Source organism: Panicum hallii, chromosome 5, assembly GCF_002211085.1.
Source record: "Panicum hallii strain FIL2 chromosome 5, PHallii_v3.1, whole genome shotgun sequence".
Taxonomy (NCBI): Eukaryota; Viridiplantae; Streptophyta; class Magnoliopsida; order Poales; family Poaceae; genus Panicum; species Panicum hallii.
In genome coordinates, this window is record NC_038046.1 from 14,855,568 (window position 1) to 14,879,543 (window position 23,976).

Genomic DNA, 23,976 nt, shown 5'->3' on the forward strand with positions numbered 1-23,976 from the left:
CATGCCCACCCATCAATCAGACCAAAGAATCCATCCCCCTCCGCCCCCAAACGCCACCGCCTCCCTAGGGTTTTTGCTCCGCGAGCCGGATCGGGTCGACGCCGGGGTCGGGGGAGCCGCGCCATGGCGTCGCGTCCGTCGCTGAAGGCGAAGCCCAAGGGCAAGGGCGGGAGGAAGGACGCCGCCCCTGGCGCGGCCGACGGGGAGGCCACCAGGGCGGCGACCGCGGTGCGGCTCGTCAAGGAGTGGACCACGTGGACGATGAAGACGGCCAAGGTGGCGGCGCACTACGGCTTCATCCCGCTCGTCATCGTCATCGGCATGAACTCCGAGCCCAAGCCCTCCATCTCCCAGCTCCTCTCCCCCGTCTGATCGGGCCTCCCCCGGCAGAGCCCGGGTGCGGTCGGTCCCGCCTGCTCTCGTGGTAGTTCATAGCTGGTTAGTTGCTTTCACATGTGCTGGATCGAGTCGGTGAAGGTTGCTGAGTCCGTGTGATGCTTCTGTGAGGAGGTTGAGCGAGCGTAATAATTTCATGTTGGCGGTTGTGTCTTCTATAGATCGGACAAAATCTGTTGAGTTGGTTATATGAATCTGCTATGCTATTAATGTGATCGTATGAACTAGATCCGTGTTCATCTGTGCTCTGTTTTTATGTTCGTCCATCCTGTGCCTGGTGTTTTGATTGAACAGCAAGTAAGAGGCGAACTATCTGCCGTGTTGTGGAATCTGGCTAGTTCTATCATACAACTGGAGGGGTCAGAGTTTTCGATGTGAATCGGCGTTTGTATGTGATTAACTAGTTGGTAGTTTTTGTGTTCATGCGTGCTTATGAATTGTGGTTGCCTTCATTTCCAAAGCTGAGAGACTGACGGTGATTTCAGAGAGGATTCCCTGTAGTATGCAGTCTAGCTGGTTATTTGTTTCTCATATTTCCAAGCAACAACTGATGAATATTGTTTGCAAACCGGTTCAAAAGAAGTGTAATGAGAAGCGGCTGCCATCAGTTATGGTAGAAACATGTATTTGCATCAAGACGTTCCCTGTTATTTTCTTATCCTAAATATGGATGCACAAGCGAATACATGATGTAATGCTGTTTCAATCTATGGCAGAGTAACAAACTCATACCATGGTTAACATATGGCAATGCAGCCGGCAATGTCAAAATCGAATTGGACAAATTGTGAACATCTTTATTGATCTGTGCAAGTAAAAATAGGTAAATAACATACGTGAAAGGTATCCCTATTCTTTCTACATCCCTTGGGAAAAAAAGGATATTCAGCTCCACAATAGGCAACATCAAACCAGCAGGTCCCTGAACATCAGGGCAGCTGTTTCTCTGGATGACATATACAGACGCCGAGCTCTTCACCCAGAGAGAACAAATCAGATTACCACCCCTACAAAACTCCACTGTTCTCTCCTTGCTGATCTACACCCTCAAACGGCAATGTTTCATCTCATTCTCCAATATTTTGATGATAAAATGTATACGGGACAAGCTTACTCGAAGTCTTAAGGGCTGCAGACGGTGGACAGACTGCGACAAGGCAGAAAAACAGTGGACCAGTGAATCATTGAGGCAGAAAATGCTCAGGATCAAGAAAGCCCAAATTTGGACAAGGCTGACTGAAACAAAGTCGAGAATGCCTCAGCAGCAGCCCCATCATCGGCCTTGATTTTGAGCTGTGCCTTCGCTGATGCTGTGTTGACAATACATTCTACAAGGAAGAAAGCAGTAGCCCCATCTTTCTGAGCATAGAAAAAGAACTTGTAGTTTGGGGGCTGACCACCTGAAGCAATACATTGGATGTAATTGCTTTGCATATGGCGGATGAGCGATTGGGGGTTCATTAATGATGCTGCTCCTTGGGGGCTCAAAGAGCATTCCTGTCCACAAAACACATAAGAGAAAAAGACTTTAAGGTCAGAATTGAAAAAAAGAAAGGTCAGAACATGATGTCAGGCATTTTGGGAGATGAATTTCAAGGTGAGACGCATATCTTAACAGCCATGGCACCAAGGGTTTTAATTCATTACACCACTTTGCTAAATCATAGGACTCTTGAACCAAACAAAATCACTGCCTAGAGATCAGAAAGTTGGAACAGAAACTTCAGTTTCAGACTCTTGACCAGAAACAAACATACTAGGCAATGGCACCAAAGAGGAATCTCATGCTGTAGACCACTTTGCTATCGTAAGAAAAGAGACCAGGAAATGAAAAAACCCATATGGCATATCTTGCACCTCTGGTAATCGAAAACTAGATTGTAGCATACCTGAGTCAGTGCCAATGCTAACTGGCCCCATTTCCTCTGGAACGTACCAGGATCTAACACAGGCTTTGAGTTAAGGGTCAGTGCTGGTGGTGGTGGAGGCGCAGGAGTTTCAGTAACACCAAGCCCAAGAAGGTCATCGAGACTGAAGTTTGATTGCGAGGAATATGTCGGCCCACCAGTATTTATTAGCGAAGTTTCAGCTGGTGTTTGAGAACTTATCAATGAAGAGCCAATCAAGTCCGAAGGAGCATTGTATGTAGAGGTGGCTGAACCATTGCTGGCTCTTGTACCATCGTCCTCTTTATCTGAAGTACTAAGCAAAAGATCATTATCATTTTCTTGGTATCTTTGGGCAGATATTACATTTTCCTGAGCCTCTGTCCCAACAGCCAAGTTTGTAAGATCCTCAGAATACTCAAATGGTCCACGATGCTCCTTATCTGTAAACATGTAAGATGGCTGCCAAGTACATAGAAGTTAGTACCTGTCAGGCAAATTGTGAATAATATATAGACAATAGGATAATATTGGGAAGACCGGAAGAGTATATGCCTTTCCACGAACACATGCTCCAGCGAGCTCCAGTATTTGTAAATCGTAATAAGTGCATGCCACAGAAATGTGGACTTTTTTTTTCACCATAACCGTAAAAGGGATGCATTTTGCATGACAAAGATGTGAATAGATTCATCTCAACTATGCTTGTCAAAAAAAAATAACAAAGACATGAGCTATATCTGAGTCACACTAACTCAATTTGCCTCAAGCAAGGGTCTAAAAACTGCCATCATGGCCCATGACCAATTTCGCAGTTGAAGACAGTTCATCTCTCAACAAAGTTCAACACCAAATCAATACATAGCAAAGACATTAACTCATACTACAAGCAAATATCACAGCCTAAAAACAGGTTTGCAGTTGAAGACGGTCCTTAATTTTCAAAATCTGTTGTATGATGAGTTGTGATAAATGTACAAATGTACAATGTTACCCAACTTCAACATACTCACACAGTTAATTTTAAAAAAGAACACGCACGCAGTTTTTTTTTTCATTCAGAGTCGTTATCTCTTTTCGAAGAACAACAAAGTCATTCTCATGAAAGTTATCTAAAGAATTCAACATGTTGTCATGAGACAAGTTGAGATCAGCAAACCACTACATTAGAGTCTATCCCCTAACAGCTGTTGGGATCTGTCAAAATTAAATAAATAATCTCGGACGTTCATGCTCTGCTATTCCAAAACATTTGCTAAAGCAGCTTAATCACTGAAGAGAAAGACAACTTCAGAGGAAGAATAGTAAAGATAAGGTTGCTATGTACAAGGGTTGGACACAAAATTTGACATGGCAGGAACATACCAACAAAACCCATTAGCATAATTATATGATATTGAGAATCTGCTAAAATATCCAACAAATGTGTCCATACTTCAAATTTTCAATACTGCATACCTTCTGATATACAACTGATAGACTGTTGAACTCATCAAATATCCGATCTTTCATTTCGCTGCTCTGCGTATCTGCAAATACAGAGACAGCTTGTTTGGGAGGGTTTACTACACGTTCTGCCACAGCAGGATCATATTGCAAAAGCCTGTAGTAGAAAAGCGCTCTGTCATGAACATCCTGCGACAAAGTGCGGTTTAGCTGGAGCAACAATATTTTCACCATTCATAGAATGGTAATGAATAATCCAACAGTTGCAGAAACACAAACAAATCCTGACCTGGTGAGTGTCAGATAGACCAGCTGCTAATGTAGCTCCCAATGCCTTTTGCGTCTCTGGTGGTCTCTTGAAGAAACATTTCATCACTGCAGTCAGGAGATGCAAGCGAACCTGCAAAATACAACAATGGAAAAGTTAAGTGGAGATCAAGAACGACTAGGGCCATGACATCAAGAACAAATCTAAAGAAAATGGATGAATTTTACATTAATATCAGGACAGTTCTACAAGGTTCTAGATGATGGTTGAGAAAAGGGTAACAAAACCATCCCACTTTCAATAGCAGTGGGAAATGTATGAATTTCACACATGAAACCAAACATTTTATTTCACCGATTAGAAATGTTAGTTGTTATCAAATGCTTCAGTCCTTGTCTTAGATATGTATGTTTCTGATACTTTGGGACAAAAATCTCTGAGCTAGTCATACATATACACCATTACTGTGGAAAAAACAAATTTTCCATGCATTAATAAGAAAAGTAGAATAGACGCTTTTTTTGCAGTGGAAGATAATTTTAGTAACTCAGAATTTAAGAAAAATGTGTACTGGGCCCACCTTAAAACTAAAATATAAGTACTCGAAAATATTAACAGCACAAGATAAGGAAGAACATGTTGGTACCTCAGGAGAGTGCTCTTCATCCCAGTTTTCAACAAGACTCTCGAGGACATACGGAGCATCATGCATGTCTTGAGAATATTCTCCCAACATCCATATGAGAGCTGCTTTACCTTTTGGCTCCTGAATATTTTTGCTACTGATATTTCCAACAACAGCTATACAATCATGGCTCCATTGAGGATATTTTCTAAGAAGATCTTTCACCAAGACCTGCATTTTAGTTTTAATCAGAAACATCCGAGATGCAAATGCAATGTAGTCCTGCAAGACAGGACCATGAGTAAAGATCAATAACTAGCATTGCAAAAACTTACTAGAGTTTCAGCAGTCACATAATCCTTATCCATTTCAAGAAATTGTAGAAGCCTGTCCACAATGGCATTAACATCATATTGCTGGAGTGCTATTTTTCCAACTGCCCGGATAGACTCTCTTGCAATTGGTACGTCGACATTTCCAGCATATTCACACAGCTCAGTTACTGGTGGAGAAAACATCCAGTATAGATATTTTAGAAAAAATGATGGTAACTAATGAGTAAAAACATAACAAATTAGAGTTGGAAGTTGGATATCTGGTATACCGATTTCATAGGTGTTGCTTTCATTTGCTATGGCAGTCAACATCTCAAGTTTCAGCTTCTTCACATATGACGGATCACTAAATTGGCAGTAGAAACTTTTATAGTCAGAGGAAAATAACATTGGAGCACGCATCACCAGGAGATGTAGATGACATAGCACAGCATATGACTGTTCAGGACTCCCAGCACCCACCAAAGTAAGCAAGGGTGCTTTTATACGCTCATAAACCTAGGAGAATTCAAACAGAAATTAGATGACTTTTAATCAAAGCCTAATGAGATAAATAAATAAACAAACAAACAAACATATGAAATCCAAATATAAGTGTTCTCAGAATTAAGATAATTCCATACTACATGAACATGCAAATAAAAGAATTATGTAGAGCGAACAGTTACGTGAAATGGTATGTTCATTGTATTTGATTGCATAACATGCCAGAAATGTAAGAAAGGCTACCAGCCATCAAAGGGTCAGTTTGTGGTAGTTGTGCTGTGCTGTAGCCTATTCTGGGAACTTTTACTAGTCCTAATCAGATTATGCTGTTATGGATCCTAAAAAGGTGCTCCAACACATAATGATCTAGGAAGAAATAATTGTTTCGGAAAAGCCATAGTAATATCAAATGGAGCCTAAGCACCATAACAGTGCTGCATGAGCAAAATTACATCTTTGGTAATATAATGGGAGTAGCAACATGTGCACCTGTTGATGAACATCAGTCATGGACATTGTCAAATGGAGAAATACTTTAATTGTTGACAAAACAACAGCTCCATTTGCATGCTGAAGCCTATCCTCCAGCAGGTTCATTATGTCAAAAATTTCGTTATTATCAGATGGTAGAAACTTTGATGCCAACTCAAGGACAAGGCACTGCGCCCACTCACTGAACTCTTTGATCCTGCACATAAATAAAAAATGTAAAAAATCAAGTAAATTCAGATTTGGATTATTGCCAGAAAAGCACCAAAGAAAGGTCGAAACTCACTTGTTTAACAGGTAAAATACCACTGGTTTGCTATACAATGTTTCAATCTCCCTTGCTGCTGCCTCTGAATTGGCAGCTTCTAGGGTCCAGATTTCCTGCAACGAATGCAGGCAATTGGCAACTACCTGCAAGTGCACCAATGTAATCAGTTTATCTCAGAAAAGAACAGTCTCACACAAGGTAACGTTCAATTATTAATCAGTTGAACCAAACCCCGAAATGGAATAGGTTAAAATAAAGTAAGACCATCCACAAGGAAAAACCACATAGGCTCATACCAGAAACACAGAACTTACAAGACAGCCTTTTAATGGAAGCCATAGGACAAACAAAAGCCGAGTCACAAAATTAAATTTGGATGTTCCAGAACTAAATCACAATAGATTGGTAAACTTGGTGTTGTGGAGGCAAATTCAAAAGTATTCTAGCAGTGAATTTCAAATGCACTCGCATTTCAAAATCATTTATGCACTCTGTAAAAAGGTGTTTCTTCCTATCAAAATATATGCAATGTCTCATCGATCGAGGGAGCATGTGAATCCACCCAACAGATACAACAGTGTTGAAAGCACTGCAAAAAAAAAATAGGGAGAACCGGGAAGTGGGAACATGCCACTTGCTATTCAGAAAGTATCAGGTGAGGAAAAATGTAGGCTTTCATTTGATCCAGTGCGAGTAATCGTGTACCAGCTTCAACTAACTGTAATATCCAATGTGTTTTACGTAAGTTTAGATGGTACTTCTCCGATCACAAATATATGGCGTTTTGGACAAGGTTTCCGTTCAAACTTTTGAAGATTTGACTATCAATATATTCGTAAGATATAGATTGGAAACATGAAACTTGTATGAGTACGCTTCTCTCGAAATGCTCTTTCATGCTATGATAATTTTCTTAGATTTTGTAAATAGTGGTCAACACAAAATTTTCAAGACTGGCATGGTTCAAAATGTCAAGTAGTAGTGACTGGAGGTGGAGGGGGTATTTCTTTGTGCTACCTTATTCAAAGAGAAGAATCCACGATGGACAGATATTAATGCAAGCATAATAAGGCATATCAGGATTGAGAAGATAGTAAGACGGCGACTTTAAATTTGCTAGAATGTGGTGTCACTAGAAGCTCATAACTCATATAATCTGCTATGTAAGTCATTATGCATGCAATGCAAAATCTCTTGGGCTATGAACCAACCAATTGGTGAAAAACTATCATGCAAAACTAACATCACAAGTTATATGTAAGAACAGTTGAACTTCATGTGTGACTGATGAGTGATCTCATCAGACAATCTAACCAAAAAGGAATGAGAATAATCTGATATTTATAACCAGTTAACAAAAAAGTGGCGGCTGAAATGTGCTAACAACCAGTACTTCAAGCGTCAAACAAGTCTTTATTACTAGGGGTATGAATATGCAGCCCCCTTAAGCACTTTCATGTGAGAGCTACCTCAGTGCAGCTGGCTAATCTCTGTGAGAGGAATTAGGCAACCGGGATTCAAACCCTGGTTCTCGCATTTGTTCAGATGGGGGTTGATACCGTACCCTTACGCAACCTCATTTTTTATTAGCCGCACCTATTCATCTATGCAATCAAACAAGCTTTAAGGCAGGTAGAAGATGCATGTTGCCCTGATTCTAGGTAACAGCTCCCATCAGCATGCAGTGCCTAAATTCAATCAGTGTTGAGATTGGCATCTGCGTGCAGTGAAACAGTTCCAGGTTGAGTCCACAAAATGCAAATTGCTTATTTTAGTTGACAATTAATCAGTTGGTCACTCTAACTAATCAGTAGTAATATGATTACTGCATTCTGTTTCGTCAAGCAGTTTGTGGCAGGGTAGTTTACCTGTGCATCTGGGTCGGAGAGCATTAGCGCCTTGAGCGAAGCAGGCAGATCAGCATCAATGCAGGCGGTGGCAGATATGTGATACAGCTTGGCAGCACCAACAGCGGCGATCATCCGGACGTAGGCGCTGGGGTCCTTGAGCCCGGTCGTGAGTGGCGTGACGAGATACTCGACAAGGTTGGGGACACGGAGAGAGCAGAGACTGCGGAGCGCGAGGCCGCGGATGGTGGGGTCCTGATCGCGGCAGTCCCTCTGGAGGAAGTTGATGGTGAGCAGAGCAAGGTCCGGGTGAGCGCGCGCGTGGGCGCCGACGTAGAGGTAGCACATCTTCTTGGTGACGACGTCGGAGGTGGCGGAGCAGAGCACCATCTCCCCGAACGCGGCCGACACGTCGATGCCGGCCGTCATGCAGGAGATCACTCGCTTGAAGACGTCGCGGCGCTGGTCGTCCGCATCGGACGCGCGGCTCCCCGCGAGCTGCCGCAGCTGCTGCTTCAGATCGGCCACCTCGCTCTTCCTGCACTCAACAGAGTCGCCAGTTGGCGCGTCAGTTTAGGGTTCGAGAGGCGGGAAGTTTCGGGAGCCGGAGCGGAGAGAGCGGCGTACCCGGAGGGTTGGGAAGGCGATGCGGACTTCGCCGCCGAAGGGACGGTGGGAGCCATGGCGGAGGTCGGCCGCGGCGGGAGGTTGGATCTGGCCTCGCGTGGGGAAGAAGACGACTGCGACGAGCCGCGTGGTGTTCCGTTTGGTGGGAGCTTCGGATCTGAGCTGGGGACTGACGGAGTACCAGACTATGACAGGTGGGCCATAGTGTAATACGCCTTCGAGAGAGTTAAACGTATTTCATTGAAAATGAGTAACACACTATTCCTTTTCATATCCAACTCGAAGCAGTACACCGTTCCTTTACAACATTATTACATGTAGATTGATTTATTCTGGTTCTGGTTAAGAGAAAATATGTGCTTATGGCAACAGAACTTTAAGAATCTCAGATGAAAATGTGTACTCCTACTACTTAATTTGCCGGACAAACATCCTACTAGTAGCATCCGTGTAGGACATCAACCTGCAAAACTAATCTGTACTCCTCAATCCTCATGCCTATGTACAGATCAGAGTGCATGCTTCGTGGCACCTTTTGAGCTTCTCTTATTTCTATTAAATGTGAACAGATGTCATATATTATTAAGCCAATTCAATGATATATAAGCTGAAGCATCATGAGTTCTGGCAATTCTCTGTTCTAGGAACAAGAACACCTTAAGCTTCAGGCAATTTCAGTTCTTGTTCTAGGAACATGAACATCCTAAGTTTCAGGCAATTATTCGTTGTAGCATAAACGTCCGGAGTTTAACCGAAGTGAGGAATTCACCTGCTTATTTCTTTAGGGAAGAGGAATTCACCTGCTTATTTGCTTCAATTTTGCAGAAGCTTATTCAGACGGACAAGCCTAACGTCTTAAAGTGGAATATTTATGCTTGTGATCTAGTTATCTGGTATACATGGTAAAAAAAAAATTGGGCAATGGTACTGAGGGGAAACCAAATGAAATACGAGATTAAAGAAAGAAGAGAGCAAGAAAAAGATAAACATATGTATTAATATCCTTATAGTAATCATGTACTTAGTCTATAGAAAAAAAGAAAATAGAAAATAAGAAAATGGTTGTCGCGTAGCAGGTTCAGGCACCGGTGTTCCAGGGCCAGACCACGAGCATTTGAATTTGTGCAAGTGTTTATACTGTCAGTCCACCAAGGGGTATGTCCTAGGTGTTAGATTTGTTCGGATGGGTAAAGCCCTGTGTGATAAGACACATGGCAGAGATATTCTTGTGCAAAATAAGTCACGGAATCGGTTTTAGGTCAAAATTTGTGCTTGACATTATTTTGCGCAATTATTGCTCCCTTTTGTTTTCTTCTATCATGATGGCATTGAATTGGGTCACCCTCATCCCTTTCTGTCAAACATGCGTTGCAATCATGGACAGTGCTTACTTCCTTTTTCTACAGTACAGTTCTCCTTTTTATGGTTTGAAACATGGAAGGAAGATGATGGGTGGATTTTTGGTGTTCACTACTTTGGGCCTGTTTAGTTCCTTCCGCAAAAACGCAAAAAACCTGTAAACGCAAAGATGCCAAAGAAATCTTGCTAATTTGAAGTACTAAATGAAGTCTATTTACAAAACTTTTTGCATGGATGGGCTGTAAATCGCGAGACGAATCTAATGAGCCTACTTAATCCATATTTTGCAACAGTGATGCTACAGTAACCATCCGCTAATTATTGCTTAATCATGGATTAATTAGCATCATTAGATTCGTCTCGTGATTTACAACCCATCCATGCAAAAAGTTTTGTAAATAGACTTCATTTAGTACTTCAAATTGGTAAGATTCCTTTGAAAAAAAATATTTTTGCGTTTTTGCGTCCTGATCTAAAGAGGCCCTTTGCTTCCGCTTCTGACTGTTGGCTTTACGAGACAGTGTGCCTTCTTATCATCTGATTCTGGTGAACATTCACGTGAAAAGAAAGACTTGGAAGGAATAGTTTTATGGCACAAAAAAAGACGTGTTTTTACATTTCTAGAGACTCTTGTGCAAGATTTAGACCAAAAAAACAGCATATATGTGGTCAGTTCTAACTTCTAAGCCATCATTAGGTCCATCCACCTCTCTTGTATTCACGACAACTTTTACAGATGAAAGATGGTGGATGCATTTCTTTTATGTCGTCTCTGCCATGTGTCCAAACATAGTGTGAACATTAGTGGCTTTTCATCCATTCCCTGGTGCAATGGCTAATAATGGTTATAGGGATCACTGCTCAGAATCCGAACCCGTTTCCTTTTTCACTTCCTATTGATTGACAAGGTGCTCAATTGACTAACCAGACAATATAGAAGCTCACTGCACCTGGCCACATTCATGGTTGCAGCATTCCTGAACTCTTTTGGCTGCTGATACAGAATGGTTCATCATTGCGAGTGCCTCTTCCTACACCTGAAGCCTGAACCCTTCCATGACTGAATTTTCATCACGGTTTTGGCTAGCTTGGCTATATCCCAATCTTCCTTTTTCTTACTGGTCTTTAAAGGTTGGCTGATAGTATGAGGGTGTCTTCTGCAATGATCAGGTGCCTGGATGCAGACACGCAGCAGGACCGCGGGACTACCTCTACAGCTGGAACCCTACAAACCAGGGAGTGGTGTTAGCGGCGCGGCGTTGAGTTTCAGGACCAGGGTTTTTGTTGGCGCTCATTGATTGCGGCAAGCATCGCCCTCGCGAGATCACATGCGTCTATACGTGCGTACCTGACAGAAAAAATCGCGTAGGCTCCTGCATTCATGCACGCCCTCTCTCGAATGCACATCCAAATCATTGATCGTATTCGTACCCGCACCTGCTAAAGATAGATCGCTCGCCGGATGATGGCGATGGCATTTGCGCCCCAACGTTTACAGGCCTGCAACGCATCCGTTTCAGGCGCGATGGATCGGATGATGAAGAGAGCAGTCAAGCTGGTGCATGGTACAGAGGAGGGCGTAGAGGGCACCCACGGAGGCCCCAGCAGGTACCGTGTCCCCAGGGACGACGACGGTTCGTCGAAGCCTTTCCTCTCCGGCGCAGGCGTAAACGCCGGCGGAATCTGGGTTAGTTTTCTGATCGATCGGCCGGATTCGTTTGGGGATCGGGCTCGTTTGGTCTGCAGCTAGCTAGCCTCCGCCGGGCTGGACCGGCAGGGGCAGCGACCCCCGTATGGACCGCGTCCGTTACACGACACGGGCTAGTAAGTTCGCTGGTCTCCCCTGTGTGACCACTGATGAGCAACACCCACTACTGGCCATTGTTTCCCAGCCGAGCTATTGTTTCCCACGTGCACGGCCGGTTTACCTGGCCGGCTGAGGAAGATGGCGAGGATCGCGTCACATGAAACTGGCGATAAGATATGGATGTCAATTGGCATGTCTGTATGTGTTGATGCCATGTGAATGAAAGTGGCAGTTTAGGGCGCCACCTGCGTGGCTGCGCGCATTTGGAAGAACCGGACCCCGTGCAAGTAGCAGCTACAAGATAGAGACCAGCGCAGCATTGGAGCGTCCAGTCCATTGCTCCTACTACTGAGATTACTGCTAAGAACGAGCAGAAATTGTACCTGCCCCTTAGCTTACAATTGAGCCATTTTAGGAGCGGGTGTGGGTTCCCCTTTTTTTTTCCTTAACGATTTGTCAGGTCTCTCTTTCTTGTTCACATGCCAGTGTCAGGGGGCGTTGAACACAGCGTGATGGCGAGTTGAAATTAGTCCATGGTTATGGGTTGGCCTCAGGCGGGCGGAGATGCTCCGATCCCAGCAAGCAGGGCATCTCCCTCCCACCAGCGCCACCGCGGCTTTAAGCTCGGCCTGTGACACGCCGAGACAACCGAGAAACCAACAAAGATCCCTCTCTCCCTTCTCCCCCATAAAATAATCATTGCTAATCCAGGAGGTCTTCTTCGTCTTCCTCCCGTCACCGCACCCATGCCGTGCTTTTCACTTTCTCCTGCAAGCACGGTTACCGCGAGGCATGACGTACGCTTGGATAGTCGTTGCATGGCCTCGCGCTGCCATGCACGCATGTCCCTTTGTTCTTGGCCATTGATCGACGCCGCATCCTCAAGTCCACATGGTTTTGAATTCCACCATGACTTTTTTTTCTTATTTTTCTGCTGCAGGCGCGACGGGGGTCTCATCAAGAGCACCAGGCTTTAGCCTGTTTCTTTCCTGGTGTAAGCTTCTCCTCCACGGACTTAGCGCTGTACCCGCATGGGTTTACATTACATGGGCGCCTAACCTTTTGGCACGTTACCGCGAGGAGTCATTGAGCAGGACACGGGCGCATACGATTCCGTAACCGCGAGCCACCGCATCGGGAGCTGCGTCGACAACTCGACATGTACGTCTACATTCCGCTACCTCCGAATCGTGTGGCTACAAACTCTGTGGCGGAAAAAAGGATCGCCTGGGTCGGAGCGAGATTAGGCCGTTGGGTTTGTTCCGTCCTCGCTAAAACTCCTTGCTCTCTGCTTGTTTGAAACCAGAGCGAGGGACGGTGGATGGAGGAACAGAGAGGTGCCTAGATCGGAGAATGTCTGCTTGTGCTTGGTGCTCCTGCACTGTCTCCGATAACAGAGACGCAGAGGTCAAGAACTCAAGAAGGTGAGTGTCCGGCGTCTTACTGCCGGCGCATCAATCGGGGAGAGAGCAACCCGTGTGCTAGCTGCTGCGCCCTGGAAGTGCTAGCTTGTGAATTGCGAGGACGAATCGACTGACCCGTCCACCTCTGGCGATGATGCAACCCACCCAGTACTACTACTACGACGACGACGACTCCGAGCAAAGAAAGATGCCTAAAAATGACGGCGGTCACGGGGCGGCGCGCGCATTCTTTTCACCCCTCCCATCAGGCCATCACGACCCGTGCGGCGCGCGCGCGCAGGGCGGTCAACGGGGCCACCCCGGCCGACACGGCACGCCGCAGCAGCAGGCCACCAGCGGCGGGAGGACCGCTCGACGAACGTACCAGCACTCCAGCAGGCCACCGCCTGGGTCCTGGCACGCACGGCGTCGTCGTCGATCGGGCGACCCGGCCGGCCAGCAGCGCCGTACTGCCCCTCCTCGTTGGCTTGCGGGTGTTCTCTGCACCCACCGACGTGGCGGCGCTGTGCCTGCGAGATCAGATCAGTGTTAAGTTCATGCACATCCCCCCCCGGGCCGCCGGTTCACCTGCGGCCACAGGGAGCCTGAGGGCGTGCTCACCTACAATGATCGTACTGGTCCGCCATGGGCGGCAGGAAGCATATGCGCCGCTGCACAGTACTGATGCACGCAGCCTGCTGTATTTGCAACTTGCATCGGGCTCGCTCACAGGTTTTCTACCTTCCAGTACCACCATGGATTTTGTTTTTTTAAGCCTCCCCTACGTACGCTAGCAGTAGACAATCCTACGGGCAACACGTGGCTAAGAAATCTCGGCGGATTCTTCTTCTACTCGCTTCGCACTCGCTTATTAAGCCAAAGCAGAGCAAGAAGCTGCGAGGCGAGTGTGAGCCGGGCAGTGAGGGACACCAGAGACAGGACACGCGTCTCCGCCGTTCACGTCAATCCTCCATTCCTCTAGGCTCCCGCTGAAGCCGTAGCGCACGCAGCACACGCACACACCGCGATGCACACGCCGTTCATGGACAAGAGCCCTCGCCGCCGGGACAGCGCCGGCGGCCGCCTGAAGCAGCGGCTCGCGCAGATCCTCACGCGCTCCTCCTGCACCACCAACACCACGTCCGCCGACGCCAGCGCGGACACGGCTTTCGTCAGCCTCGCCCGGGCTGGCGCCGACTCCTCCCCCCGCCAGCCGGAAGCGCCGCCCTCCCCGTACTTCTGCACCCCCTGCACCTACGAGCGGCCCAGGGCCGACGGCCTCCCGCGCCGCCGCCGCCGCCGCACCCGGAGCGCGTCGCTCGTCCACATATCCGTGGACTGCACCGGCGGCGCCGCGGCCGCCTCGGGCCGGCGCTCCGTCCTCTCCGACGCGCCGCTGCTGCAGCACCTGTCGGTGCCGGCGAGGGACGTCAGGAAGCGGGGCAAGGGCGGCGGCAGGGGCAAGCCCGCGGCGCGGTCCCCGTCAGCGTCGAGGCGGCACCTGTCGTCGTCCTCCTCCTCCTGGGGCCGCGCGCGGCGGCCCCGGAGCACGCCCGCGCCGTACAGCTGGTCGCCCTCCTCCGCCTCCTCCGCGACGGACGACGAGGTCGCGCCGTTCAGCAGCAGCGACGGGGAGGCGGGCAGCCAGGAGGCCGAGACGAGGACGGTCTTCTCGTCCCTGAGCCTCTCGTCCGACTCCTCCGAGTTCTACCGCAGCAGCACGAGGAAGATCCACAGGAGCACGACGGCTCGCCGCGCGCCGCGGCGCGCGCTGCCAAGAAGAACCGGCGAGGCGTCCCCAGGCGACGCCTTCCGGCCGCTGGTCTCGGTGGAGACGAGGAAGCACGGGGGGTCCGATGAGAGGAAGAAGAAGGGAGAGGAGGAGGGGGTCAGCGTCAAGAAGCCGACGGGCGCCGCGGCGGAGGAGACGGCCGGCGCGGGCATGGCGGTGGTGAAGCGCTCGAGCAACCCGTACCTGGACTTCCGCAGCTCGATGGTGGAGATGGTGGTGGAGCGACGCATCGGCAGCGTGGGGCAGATGGAGGAGCTCCTGGGGTCGTACCTCTCTCTCAACTCCCCGCGTCACCACCCGGCCATCCTCGCCGCCTTCGAGGACGTCTGGGAGGCCGTCTTCGGCGAGGAGTGATCGTTCCGTACCTCGTCGGTTGAGCAGAACAGAGGTGTGCAGGTGCTGGGAACGGATCGTTGGACGTGTACGTTAATGTGCAGCTTGGTGGTGGTTTGTATGTACTACGTGCCAATGCATAAATTGGCATGATCGTGCCATCGAAATGCTGCGGTGCTCATGTAACGAATTAGCTAGATGATGATAATCGAGCGCCTGAATTATTATTTTTTTTCGAAGTAAAAGCGCCTGGATTATATGAAGTCTCTGAACTCATTTCGACTTGTGGTGTTGATGGCTTGATGCTTTGCTGATGCTTATTTGAAAAAAAAATACTATTCATGCCGAATTTGCGACGTGAAGCTGTGACGAACTTGCAGCTGAGGGTGGTGAATCAAGGGCTGCATGAGACCTTGCTCACCTTAAGGCATCATAATAGATGCAAGATGATGCTTAGAATTGAGAGTTTAAAGAAAGAACAATGTGTCATCATTAAGCACCGGTGTAAAAGTCAATGTCAATCGCTAGTATACTAGCAGGAAAGGAAACCGTTGTTTGGAGTTCTAGTGCCAAGAACAGCAAGCCTGCCAGGCGCGAGCGCGACGGAGAAAAGCAAACAGAGTCCCCTCTCCTCGTCAAATTTGGTTTGGTGCGCTGCGCACGCTTCATCAGAAAATTGGATTCATATTCGACGTCGCACCATGCCAACAGCTTACAGCTGGGATAAATGATCACTGGACGTCTGGACGGATTAGACTTTTCAGGCAGAAAAGAAACCGTTCGGCTGGTTCCTCGTCCAGCCAACCGGAGAACTCCGTCACCGGTCCGCGGCCGCCGACGGATGGGCCTACGAGGTAACCCACGGCACGGTGGGACCCGCGCGCCAGCGTAACGGAGGGATGAAGGATCAGGCTCTCCATTCAGCCGCGCCCGAGATCCGCTAGCAAGCCGCGACGCGCGCAAGGCGCCGGCGCGCTTGTCCGGTCGCGGCGAGCAGGTGCATTCAGATTCTTTCCTGACCTGAAAGAGAAGATGGGCCGTTCTTTTTTTTTTGGAAAAAGTAAGTCAGATGGGCCGTTTCACCTGAAAGAGAAGAGAATACAAAAGATTGGGCCCACGGTCTCCTGCTCAGCGACTTTGGCTCGGGCCACTAACCTAATTCAGCCCATCGAGTCCCTCCCTCGAAAAGATCTTGCGGCTCGCGTGCGTGTTGTTCCCCCGGCTCTACCGCTTTGATTGAAAAGGCGAGCCCCATATCATTTTTTGTTTTTGTTTTGAAACCATAAGCCCCATATCATTCATCGTATGATACGACCCAAGACCAGTGGTGTGGTGAGCGATCCGGATTCGATCACGTGGTGGGGATGGAACGAATTGCATGCGTAGGCGACGGATCCAGTCAGGCGGGCCATGCACGCGTGCGCCCGATATTCCGCGCACCGAGCGCCATGCGAGATCGCGGGGGAACACGCACCACCCGCGCACACGTGTGAGGGCATGGCGCTTCACTTGAGTGGGCCGGCCACGAAGCATGCCATGCCGCGCGCAGCGGCCTGCAAACACGCACCCATGATATCCCCACTGCTGCTTGTCGCGACGGTGCACGCACGGCCACAGCGGGCACGCACCCCCGAGACCATCGGCGAGCCGATCGTCTGGCGGCAGGAGGGGAGCAGGCAGCAGCATCGCGCGCCGGAAGCAGCGTACGGGTGGAGGCAGAGAGCGAAAAGGCAGCGCCGCGCGCGGGAGGCCGGGAGCGCGCCGTCGGGACGACGGACGGGTGGGGCGGAGCGGAACGTGACACTGTGGGCCCCGGGCCGGGCAGCACGTCATTGAATGCGGAGCAGTCGCACACAGCGCGAGTTGGATCCGCCGGCTGCATGAGGCCGCAGGCAATCGTACAGTGGGGGGCGATCGCCATCATCCTCTCGACACGGATGGGAATGGGATCGCCGTCTCGTCTCGTCGACGGCCGGGCGGGCGGGTCGGGCGCTGCGGGCCTGCGTGTCCGTGACTGCAAGTACAGTAGCGTATCAGGAGTACACGCATCCGTATCAAGGTACGTGATCCCGGTGGGCTCCCCTCCCTTGCCTACAGTGTGTGATACAGCCGCCGGCAGCTGTTGCGCTATGCCTCGCCTGGCGGGAACTGCGTGGCGGGCCACCTATATCTGCTGACCGCTCGGCCGGGGCCCATCGTGCTTTTACTTGACGTGGGGCACTTTGCCTTTTGGCTACAGACCCAAGTGCAGGGATGGAGGGCAACCAGCTTGATTAGTTTCTTCACTTCTTGGTACGCGGTGGTGGTCGAGTACATGCATACAGTGCAACTAGCCCGATATGCTTAGCCTCTTTCTTTCCGTAACGGGCATTCCGGGGCTCCACGCTGCACGAGCTATAGCCTTGCAGATATAGTGAGCGATCGGCTCGGGGAAAATACCGGGAAAAGAAAGGGCACCGGGGGCGCACGGGTGCGCCGGTTATCAAACGAAGCACTCGTGCTGTAGTTGCTACCTCGAGCTACGAAAGATAATTTATATGTCACGGTTCTATTATAGTAGCTGCAACTTTGCTGAATTTCCACAAAAATAATTAGGGTCTGCATGGTTTCAACCGAACACTTGCCACACCTTGCCATGGCTGGTAATGCTAGACAAGCTCGACCAAGTTAGCAGTTGTTTGGTTATTGCCACAAATCATGGTGTTAGTTTTCTTCCCCAGCTTGATCCCATAAGTCAATGACTTAGAAAACCGTGGAAATTTTTTTCTAGTCCAGCCAATGTGACAAACAGTTCAGCAAACTATCCTTACGCAAGTTTGTCAACAAATTGTGGCGATGCTGGCGACCTTAGTACACCAACCAAATAGAAAAACCATTATCTCCCGTGGCTCCATTTTGAGATATAGGTATCACGACGACACCTGACTTGCACCATATGGAATACTCTAGAAGCGTGCATGTCAAGCCATATCTCACATGCTCAATACACTCACACAATTCCAAGTCGAGATTGCGAGCCATGAATCCTCTGCGTGTGGTTACACATATCCTCCTCTATTGTGTCCCCTTACCCTTTCCAAGAAAGTTAAACCTGTTCAAACCTCTCTTGTTGCTCCTTTATTCGATGCACATTCCCTGTACATGTCTTGCAGCTTCAAAATAAAAGTTAGTGTGTCCTCAACGTGGCAACTACCAGTAAGAAACCATGTGAGACGATTTATCTCATCAGATGTTCCTTTTTACAGCACAATTAAACAATCTCTGCTGCTAGAGCATGGATCCAGTACATAAGAGTCATTCCACCTGAAGCTCGAATTGCTTTCAACCGATTGGCTGGATGCGCATGACTTCCGCTTGAAGCTCGACGACGGTCGGCGCCGGCGATCAACGATGGTACGCGTAGCGAGCATCCACGCTGCACAGCTAATTCATAACGGAACAGCGGCGTTTCACCTGGCTACAGCGACCCCCGTGATCACAATCATCGGCCATCATGCGCGCAGCTCTGTCGCCGAGGGGGACTTGACTCCCAATCGAGAGCCAGCCACACGATCCGCGCCACGTGGATGGACGGGATTAAACGACGGCCCGGCCGGGGGACCACTAATGGCATCATATAGTAGCGGCAGCCAGTACGAGCTAGTAGCACTATTCCTTTCCGTCTGGCAGCAGCCATATTATTCTACTATGTATAGCCTGTAATAATCTACTGCCACTAGCTACATAGCTCTACAAATCGACGATCGACAGCCAAATCTTGTGGATCGGCCGATGTTTTTCATCCCGTCTTTTGCACCAGCTGGAATCCTGGAAAAGCAACCATGGTTAGCACTATACTAGTTTCAATCATGCCATCGCCTTAGATGTACGTGCACCACCCAATGGGATAGTAACAGCTGGGAGCCGAGTAAGAGTCCCTTTGGCAAGGCTGCTCCAGGAGCGGCTCCAAAACTGACTCCTGCTGGAGCCCTTCAAATAGGGTGCACACATCCGGCTTCAATAGTGAAGCTCCGGAATATCTGCTCTCTGGAATGATTTGGTGGAGGAGGAGAGTCTCGTGACAGGGGTGGAGGAGGTGGCCTGCGGCGGAGCAAGCCGGCTATGCGAGGCGCGGTGGTGGAAGCCTGAGGCCGGCGCGGAGGGGCTCGCGGTGGGTGAAGAGGAGCGCGGCCGCCGGTGGGCACCGAGCAAGCGGACGATGGCCGTGGAGGCGGGCGGCAGTGAGTGCGGGAGGTAGGGGTGCAGGTGAATGTGGAGGTGACCCCGGTGAGGAAGGATAAGGTGGAGAGAGAAGGGAAGGAAGAGAAAAAAGAGAAGAAAAAGTACAAAATAAAAAGGATATTATGATCATTTAATCTTTTCTATATGTTTTAAACATATATGTTTTAAACAAGTGAAGAAGCCGTTTTGCCAAACATTTTTCAAAACACGTTCAGCTTCATCAGAGAAGCCGCTCCACCAGAAGAGTTAGAGGCGCCGGAGCTATTTTTTAAGGAACCGCAATCTTGCTAAACATACCCTAAACAAACACTTGGTATGATGCTTAGCCACCGTTAAGCCACGACCGATCTCATTCTCATGCTAGGAGTAGGACAATGATTTCTTTTCATGCCTAGGTAGCAGTACACGTAGTGCATGTTTAAGCGATTAATTCTTATAAGGTCCGGTCCAATCGGAGCGACACCACCTCGGCTTTCTTCCTGGCTGGTACAGTAACCGTACCGGTGCTAGACATATAGATTCGTTGCTAACAGGAGATAGTACCTGCAAAAGAATAAAAAGGAGATAATACCTACACCCTCTATCCCCAATTAACTGTCGTCTTCAATGGTTTCCGTGCCGGAAGTTTAACTCTATTCGTAGAAAATATGTGTAATATTCATATCTCCAAATAAATTTATTAAAAACTAGATTCAAATATCTATCTAATGATATTAATTCTGCACCATAAATATTAATAGTTTTTAATATATATTTAGTCAAAGTTGTTTCTCGGAAGCGAAAACGATATATATTAAAGGAACGGAGGGAGTAGCTACGAAAGCTTCCAGGCAAGGTGCAATCTTGGTAACCAGGGTTAAGCATATTCCTGCCATTTTTTTAAAAAAAATTCGTGTAGGTCATAGATATACATGTTTGGTAGCCAGCGGGTCACTTATTTGTATACATTTTCCATATTGTTTTGTTAAGGCCTGGCCACTTGGGTTTTGGACCACTCGGTTGGTAATCTCACAAAGTTCGTACACTTAAAACTATAAATCTTTGGAATAAGAAACGAATTCAGGCAATATATAATCAACAAGCAGCTGTCGCGCCCACCGGCCATCAGCAGCGAGCATGAGAGAAAATTTTCGCCATTTCGATTCGATGGCACCCTCTCATTGAGTCCAAGGGCCTTCAATTTCGCTCTCCGTCCCCATCAACGTCCAAATCAACGCTTAATTAACATCATCACTACACACTCTCACTCTATTTTTTTTAAAAAAACTATCATCACCACTACAGGAAGCATATTACTAGTTTTTTTAATAATAACAGAGGCCGACACCTGGACCAATCGCAATGCAGCTCCCCCATCACCTTCCTGTTGGCTGAGCCGTGGGCCCCGCGGAAAGCATCCAAGGCGAAAAACTAAAGCACCTGCACAAGCGCCGGGGGTAACACGTACGCCCGGCTTCGCGTAAACTAATAATGAGCTGAAGTGAGGTGAGATGGTACCACCGAGCAGGTTCATCGAGCAATTGCATGTCGACAGAAGTTTGCAGCAAAAGTAAAAGCTTAGTTTAATCCCTTGAAAACCCTACAAGCTTGGAGGACAAGAAGAGCTCCACTACACTACCATGTCCAACCAAAAAATGCAAGGCCTAACTACTGCTAGAATGACTACTAATGAACATGATCGTCGTCTCATCGATCCCGATCGGTTCTTCGATTACATACAACAGATACAGCAGCCTGTAATGATCTGTGCTTGTTTGCGATGATGATCGGATGGGGATGTGTTGATGTGCAGATGAATGGTTTGCACTTTGCAGAGCACAAGGAGCAGGAGTAACTAGAAATGAGTGAGCAGAGGCCGAGGTAGAACGTGCATGTGCTGTGCATGATTTACCAGCAGGTTAAAAGAAACCCTGGCCGAGGAGGCAGAACGGGAAGGGCGTCTCCACTGCCGTGTCGTCAGCGGTCAGGCCCATGCCGACGATCCCGCCGTTGCCGCCGCCGAAATCTGGCACGTGCTGCACCCCGCAGTAGCTAGGGGCGGGCTCGAAGGAGGGGAGGACTATCGCCGGCGGCTTCTGCTCCGCCCACTGCCAGCCGTCGCAGTCCTTGCCGCCGAGCCCCAGCAGCGGGTGGACTGGCGGCGGCGCCGGCGGGAGCGGGGGCGGGATCGGGGAAATGGGGTGGGAGGAGAGCCGCATGCGGCGGCGCTTCTTCTCGGCGGCCTGCTCGACGAGGTGGCGCGTGACGCCGTCGGGGTCCTCGGCGAGCCTGGCGAGGAAGGACATGAGCTGGTCGGGCCGCCGCTCCGTGGCCTGCAGGCGGCGGCTCATCTGGGCCAGCTCCTCCCCGATGGCCGTCTGCTCCCGCCGCAGCCTCTGCACCTCCTCGAGCAGCGCCTCCCGCTCCTCCTGATCCTGCTGGTCCTCCTGGTGGTGATCCTCGCCGCCGGTGCCGCCGCCGGCGGAGCAGGACGACGCGGCGCCCTCGCCGCGCTTCTTGCGGCGCACGATGCGCGGCAGCAGGTGCGTCTGGCCGCGCAGGAAGGACTCGTGCGCGAACTCCCACCGGTCCGGGTGCACCTTCCGGAACCCCTGCAGGGAATCCATGGCTCCAGGTAAGCGTACAGGAGGAAAGACTACTAGACGTCCAGCCCTGCTACAGCATGTCAGCCAGTAAACGATCGAGCGAGGCTTCTTCCAGCTTGGATAGATCGTAGGATCGATCGAAGCGGAAGCAGCTTGCAGCCTGCCCCGCACTTACGTATGTATTGAGCTGGCGCACGAAGCTGGAGAAGTTGCTGTGCTTGAAGAAGCAGGGGAGGAGCAGCCGCGAGAAGCCGGCGGGGTCGGCGACGACGAAGCTGTTGTTGTCCCTCCCCCAGCGCACGAGCGCGTCCGTCCGCGGGTCGCACACCATCTGGTACGTCTTGGCCACGAACGCCGCCGTCTGCACCTGGTCGCCGCCGATGCCGCACCCGAGCAGCCCCAGCGCGAGCTCCGTGTGGAGGCCGTCCATCTATCACCCGCCCCGTCCGTGGATCGACGCAACCGATCGGAAACGAAGGAGATGCTCGCAGCGCCGACCCCGTCTGCCCAGCTGCAGCAGCACGAGCACGAGCAAGAGCAAGAAGCAGGCGCCCGTGCTAGCAAGCGCCGGCTCTCCGAGCTGGATGGATGGGTGTCAAATCCCTCAAAAGGCAGGCGGGGGCGGGCGGGGGTGTTGGCGTGTTGCTGGCGGAGGGGCCGGAGGCCGGAGGGGGTTACTAATTATGGCCGTCGTCGTCGTGCGTGACAGGAAGGACATGAATAAACTAGTAGTAGCAGCGGCGAGGGCCGAGGGGGCCCAACCGATCGCACATCATATGGCGAGGCGCCCCGTCTCCCCCTGCTCTCTCGCTCTCGCGTGCTCGGTGGGTGGCCTCGCCCGCCCGCCGTCGTAGATATAGGCGGGGAGGGCCGCGCCCCCTGGCCGGCGTCCGGCGGGCGACAAGTGGCGAGCTCGTGATCCTTCTCCTTCCCCCGCGCCCGGGCGGCCTCGTGTGCCGTCGCCATCGCGGGGGATTTTATTAGGCGACGCGAAATCAAATTAAAACCACCGTGCGCGCCTTTTGATTCGGACCAAAGCGGAAAGATACTACCGGGGTGATCTTCGCATTAAAAATCCAGGTAATCCGACTGCCTAATCTAGCAGGCGCCGAGGGAGGGTTCATCAGGATCATCGCCGGACACAGGTAGGATAGGGTTTGTTTGGATCAGCTAAAATTAGGTGCTAAACTTTATTAAATATTTTGAGTTCCATTACCACTCCTGTTTAGAGAAGCTAATGCTAATGCTAAAGTTTAGTACTTTTAGATAATAGAACTTGGATCCAAACACCATTACTGTTAGTTATGAATTTTTTTTTCTGTTGACGATCTCCCGTCGATCTCTCCTGTCAGTGAGCAGTGTTGTGCGCGGCGCGCGCTCGTCCGGCGGCGGCGACTAGTCTCGCCGGCTGGACACCTGTCCTGCTTGATCGCTACGGCACACCGCGTGCGTAGTACAACGTGCTTGCTGGTCATGTGATCCCGCCAGCACTGATCTCTGATCTGGTTGCGCAAAAAATGCTAGTAGTGCTAGGCTGCTACAGAGCACCTAAGAATGCGATGGGATCGAGTCGAATCGACAAGTCCATGTCGCGTCGTCGCCGGGCGGCGGAGGCGGCCGGCGGCCGGCGGCCGGCGGGATCACATCGGTCGGGGCCGCGGGGGAGGTGGCCGGCCTGCGCGAATGCCACCGGAAAGGCGCCGGGGTCGGTCGAGACAAGACGCGCGCTTACATGGGGCGTGGATCGGACGTACTCCTACTGGAGCTAGCGCAGCCGCCGCCGGGCACGGCGCGCCGTGCCGC

The 23,976-nt window shown here is 50.0% G+C and overlaps 4 protein-coding genes across 4 annotated transcripts; 2 read left to right on the forward strand and 2 right to left on the reverse strand.

The window, feature by feature from the left end:
- Positions 1-644, forward strand: LOC112892135 (mitochondrial import receptor subunit TOM7-1-like). Its single transcript, XM_025959224.1, has one exon. The coding sequence runs from the start codon at positions 124-126 to the stop codon at positions 370-372; it is 249 nt and encodes an 82-aa protein (XP_025815009.1). The 5' UTR covers positions 1-123; the 3' UTR covers positions 373-644.
- Positions 645-1,172: 528 nt separating this feature from the next.
- LOC112892133 (beta-adaptin-like protein A) lies at positions 1,173-8,833 on the reverse strand. The gene is made up of 11 exons (XM_025959221.1): positions 8,674-8,833; positions 8,068-8,584; positions 6,218-6,342; positions 5,932-6,130; positions 5,226-5,454; positions 4,957-5,123; positions 4,643-4,852; positions 4,018-4,128; positions 3,741-3,917; positions 2,286-2,744; positions 1,173-1,893 (listed from the first exon to the last, which is right to left on the reverse strand). Exons 1-11 carry the CDS (start codon positions 8,727-8,729, stop codon positions 1,603-1,605), a joined length of 2,541 nt encoding a protein of 846 aa, XP_025815006.1. The 5' UTR covers positions 8,730-8,833; the 3' UTR covers positions 1,173-1,602.
- A 5,108-nt stretch (positions 8,834-13,941) lies between these two features.
- LOC112894179 (transcription repressor OFP8-like) lies at positions 13,942-15,594 on the forward strand. The gene has a single exon (XM_025961806.1). It carries the CDS (start codon positions 14,270-14,272, stop codon positions 15,386-15,388), a length of 1,119 nt encoding a protein of 372 aa, XP_025817591.1. The 5' UTR covers positions 13,942-14,269; the 3' UTR covers positions 15,389-15,594.
- Positions 15,595-21,121: 5,527 nt separating this feature from the next.
- On the reverse strand, positions 21,122-22,732 carry LOC112894238 (heat stress transcription factor C-1a-like). The gene is made up of 2 exons (XM_025961879.1): positions 22,349-22,732; positions 21,122-22,179 (listed from the first exon to the last, which is right to left on the reverse strand). Exons 1-2 carry the CDS (start codon positions 22,601-22,603, stop codon positions 21,487-21,489), a joined length of 948 nt encoding a protein of 315 aa, XP_025817664.1. The 5' UTR covers positions 22,604-22,732; the 3' UTR covers positions 21,122-21,486.
- Between the last annotated feature and the right edge of the window lie 1,244 nt (positions 22,733-23,976).

What these genes read in the sequence shown, in the direction of transcription:
- LOC112894179 (XM_025961806.1), top strand. Translation starts at nt 14,270, where the DNA reads ATGCACACGCCGTTCATGGACAAGAGCCCTCGCCGCCGGGACAGCGCC.
- LOC112892133 (XM_025959221.1), bottom strand. Translation starts at nt 8,729, where the DNA reads ATGGCTCCCACCGTCCCTTCGGCGGCGAAGTCCGCATCGCCTTCCCAA. An exon ending in GTATTTTACCTGTTAAACAA is followed by an intron (nt 6,131 to 6,217) that starts GTGAGTTTCGAC and finishes ATTTATGTGCAG; the next exon opens with GATCAAAGAGTTCAGTGAGT. An exon ending in TATCAGTTGTATATCAGAAG is followed by an intron (nt 2,745 to 3,740) that starts GTATGCAGTATT and finishes TGTACTTGGCAG; the next exon opens with CCATCTTACATGTTTACAGA.
- LOC112894238 (XM_025961879.1), bottom strand. Translation starts at nt 22,603, where the DNA reads ATGGACGGCCTCCACACGGAGCTCGCGCTGGGGCTGCTCGGGTGCGGC. An exon ending in TGCGCCAGCTCAATACATAC is followed by an intron (nt 22,180 to 22,348) that starts GTAAGTGCGGGG and finishes GATTCCCTGCAG; the next exon opens with GGGTTCCGGAAGGTGCACCC.
- LOC112892135 (XM_025959224.1), top strand. Translation starts at nt 124, where the DNA reads ATGGCGTCGCGTCCGTCGCTGAAGGCGAAGCCCAAGGGCAAGGGCGGG.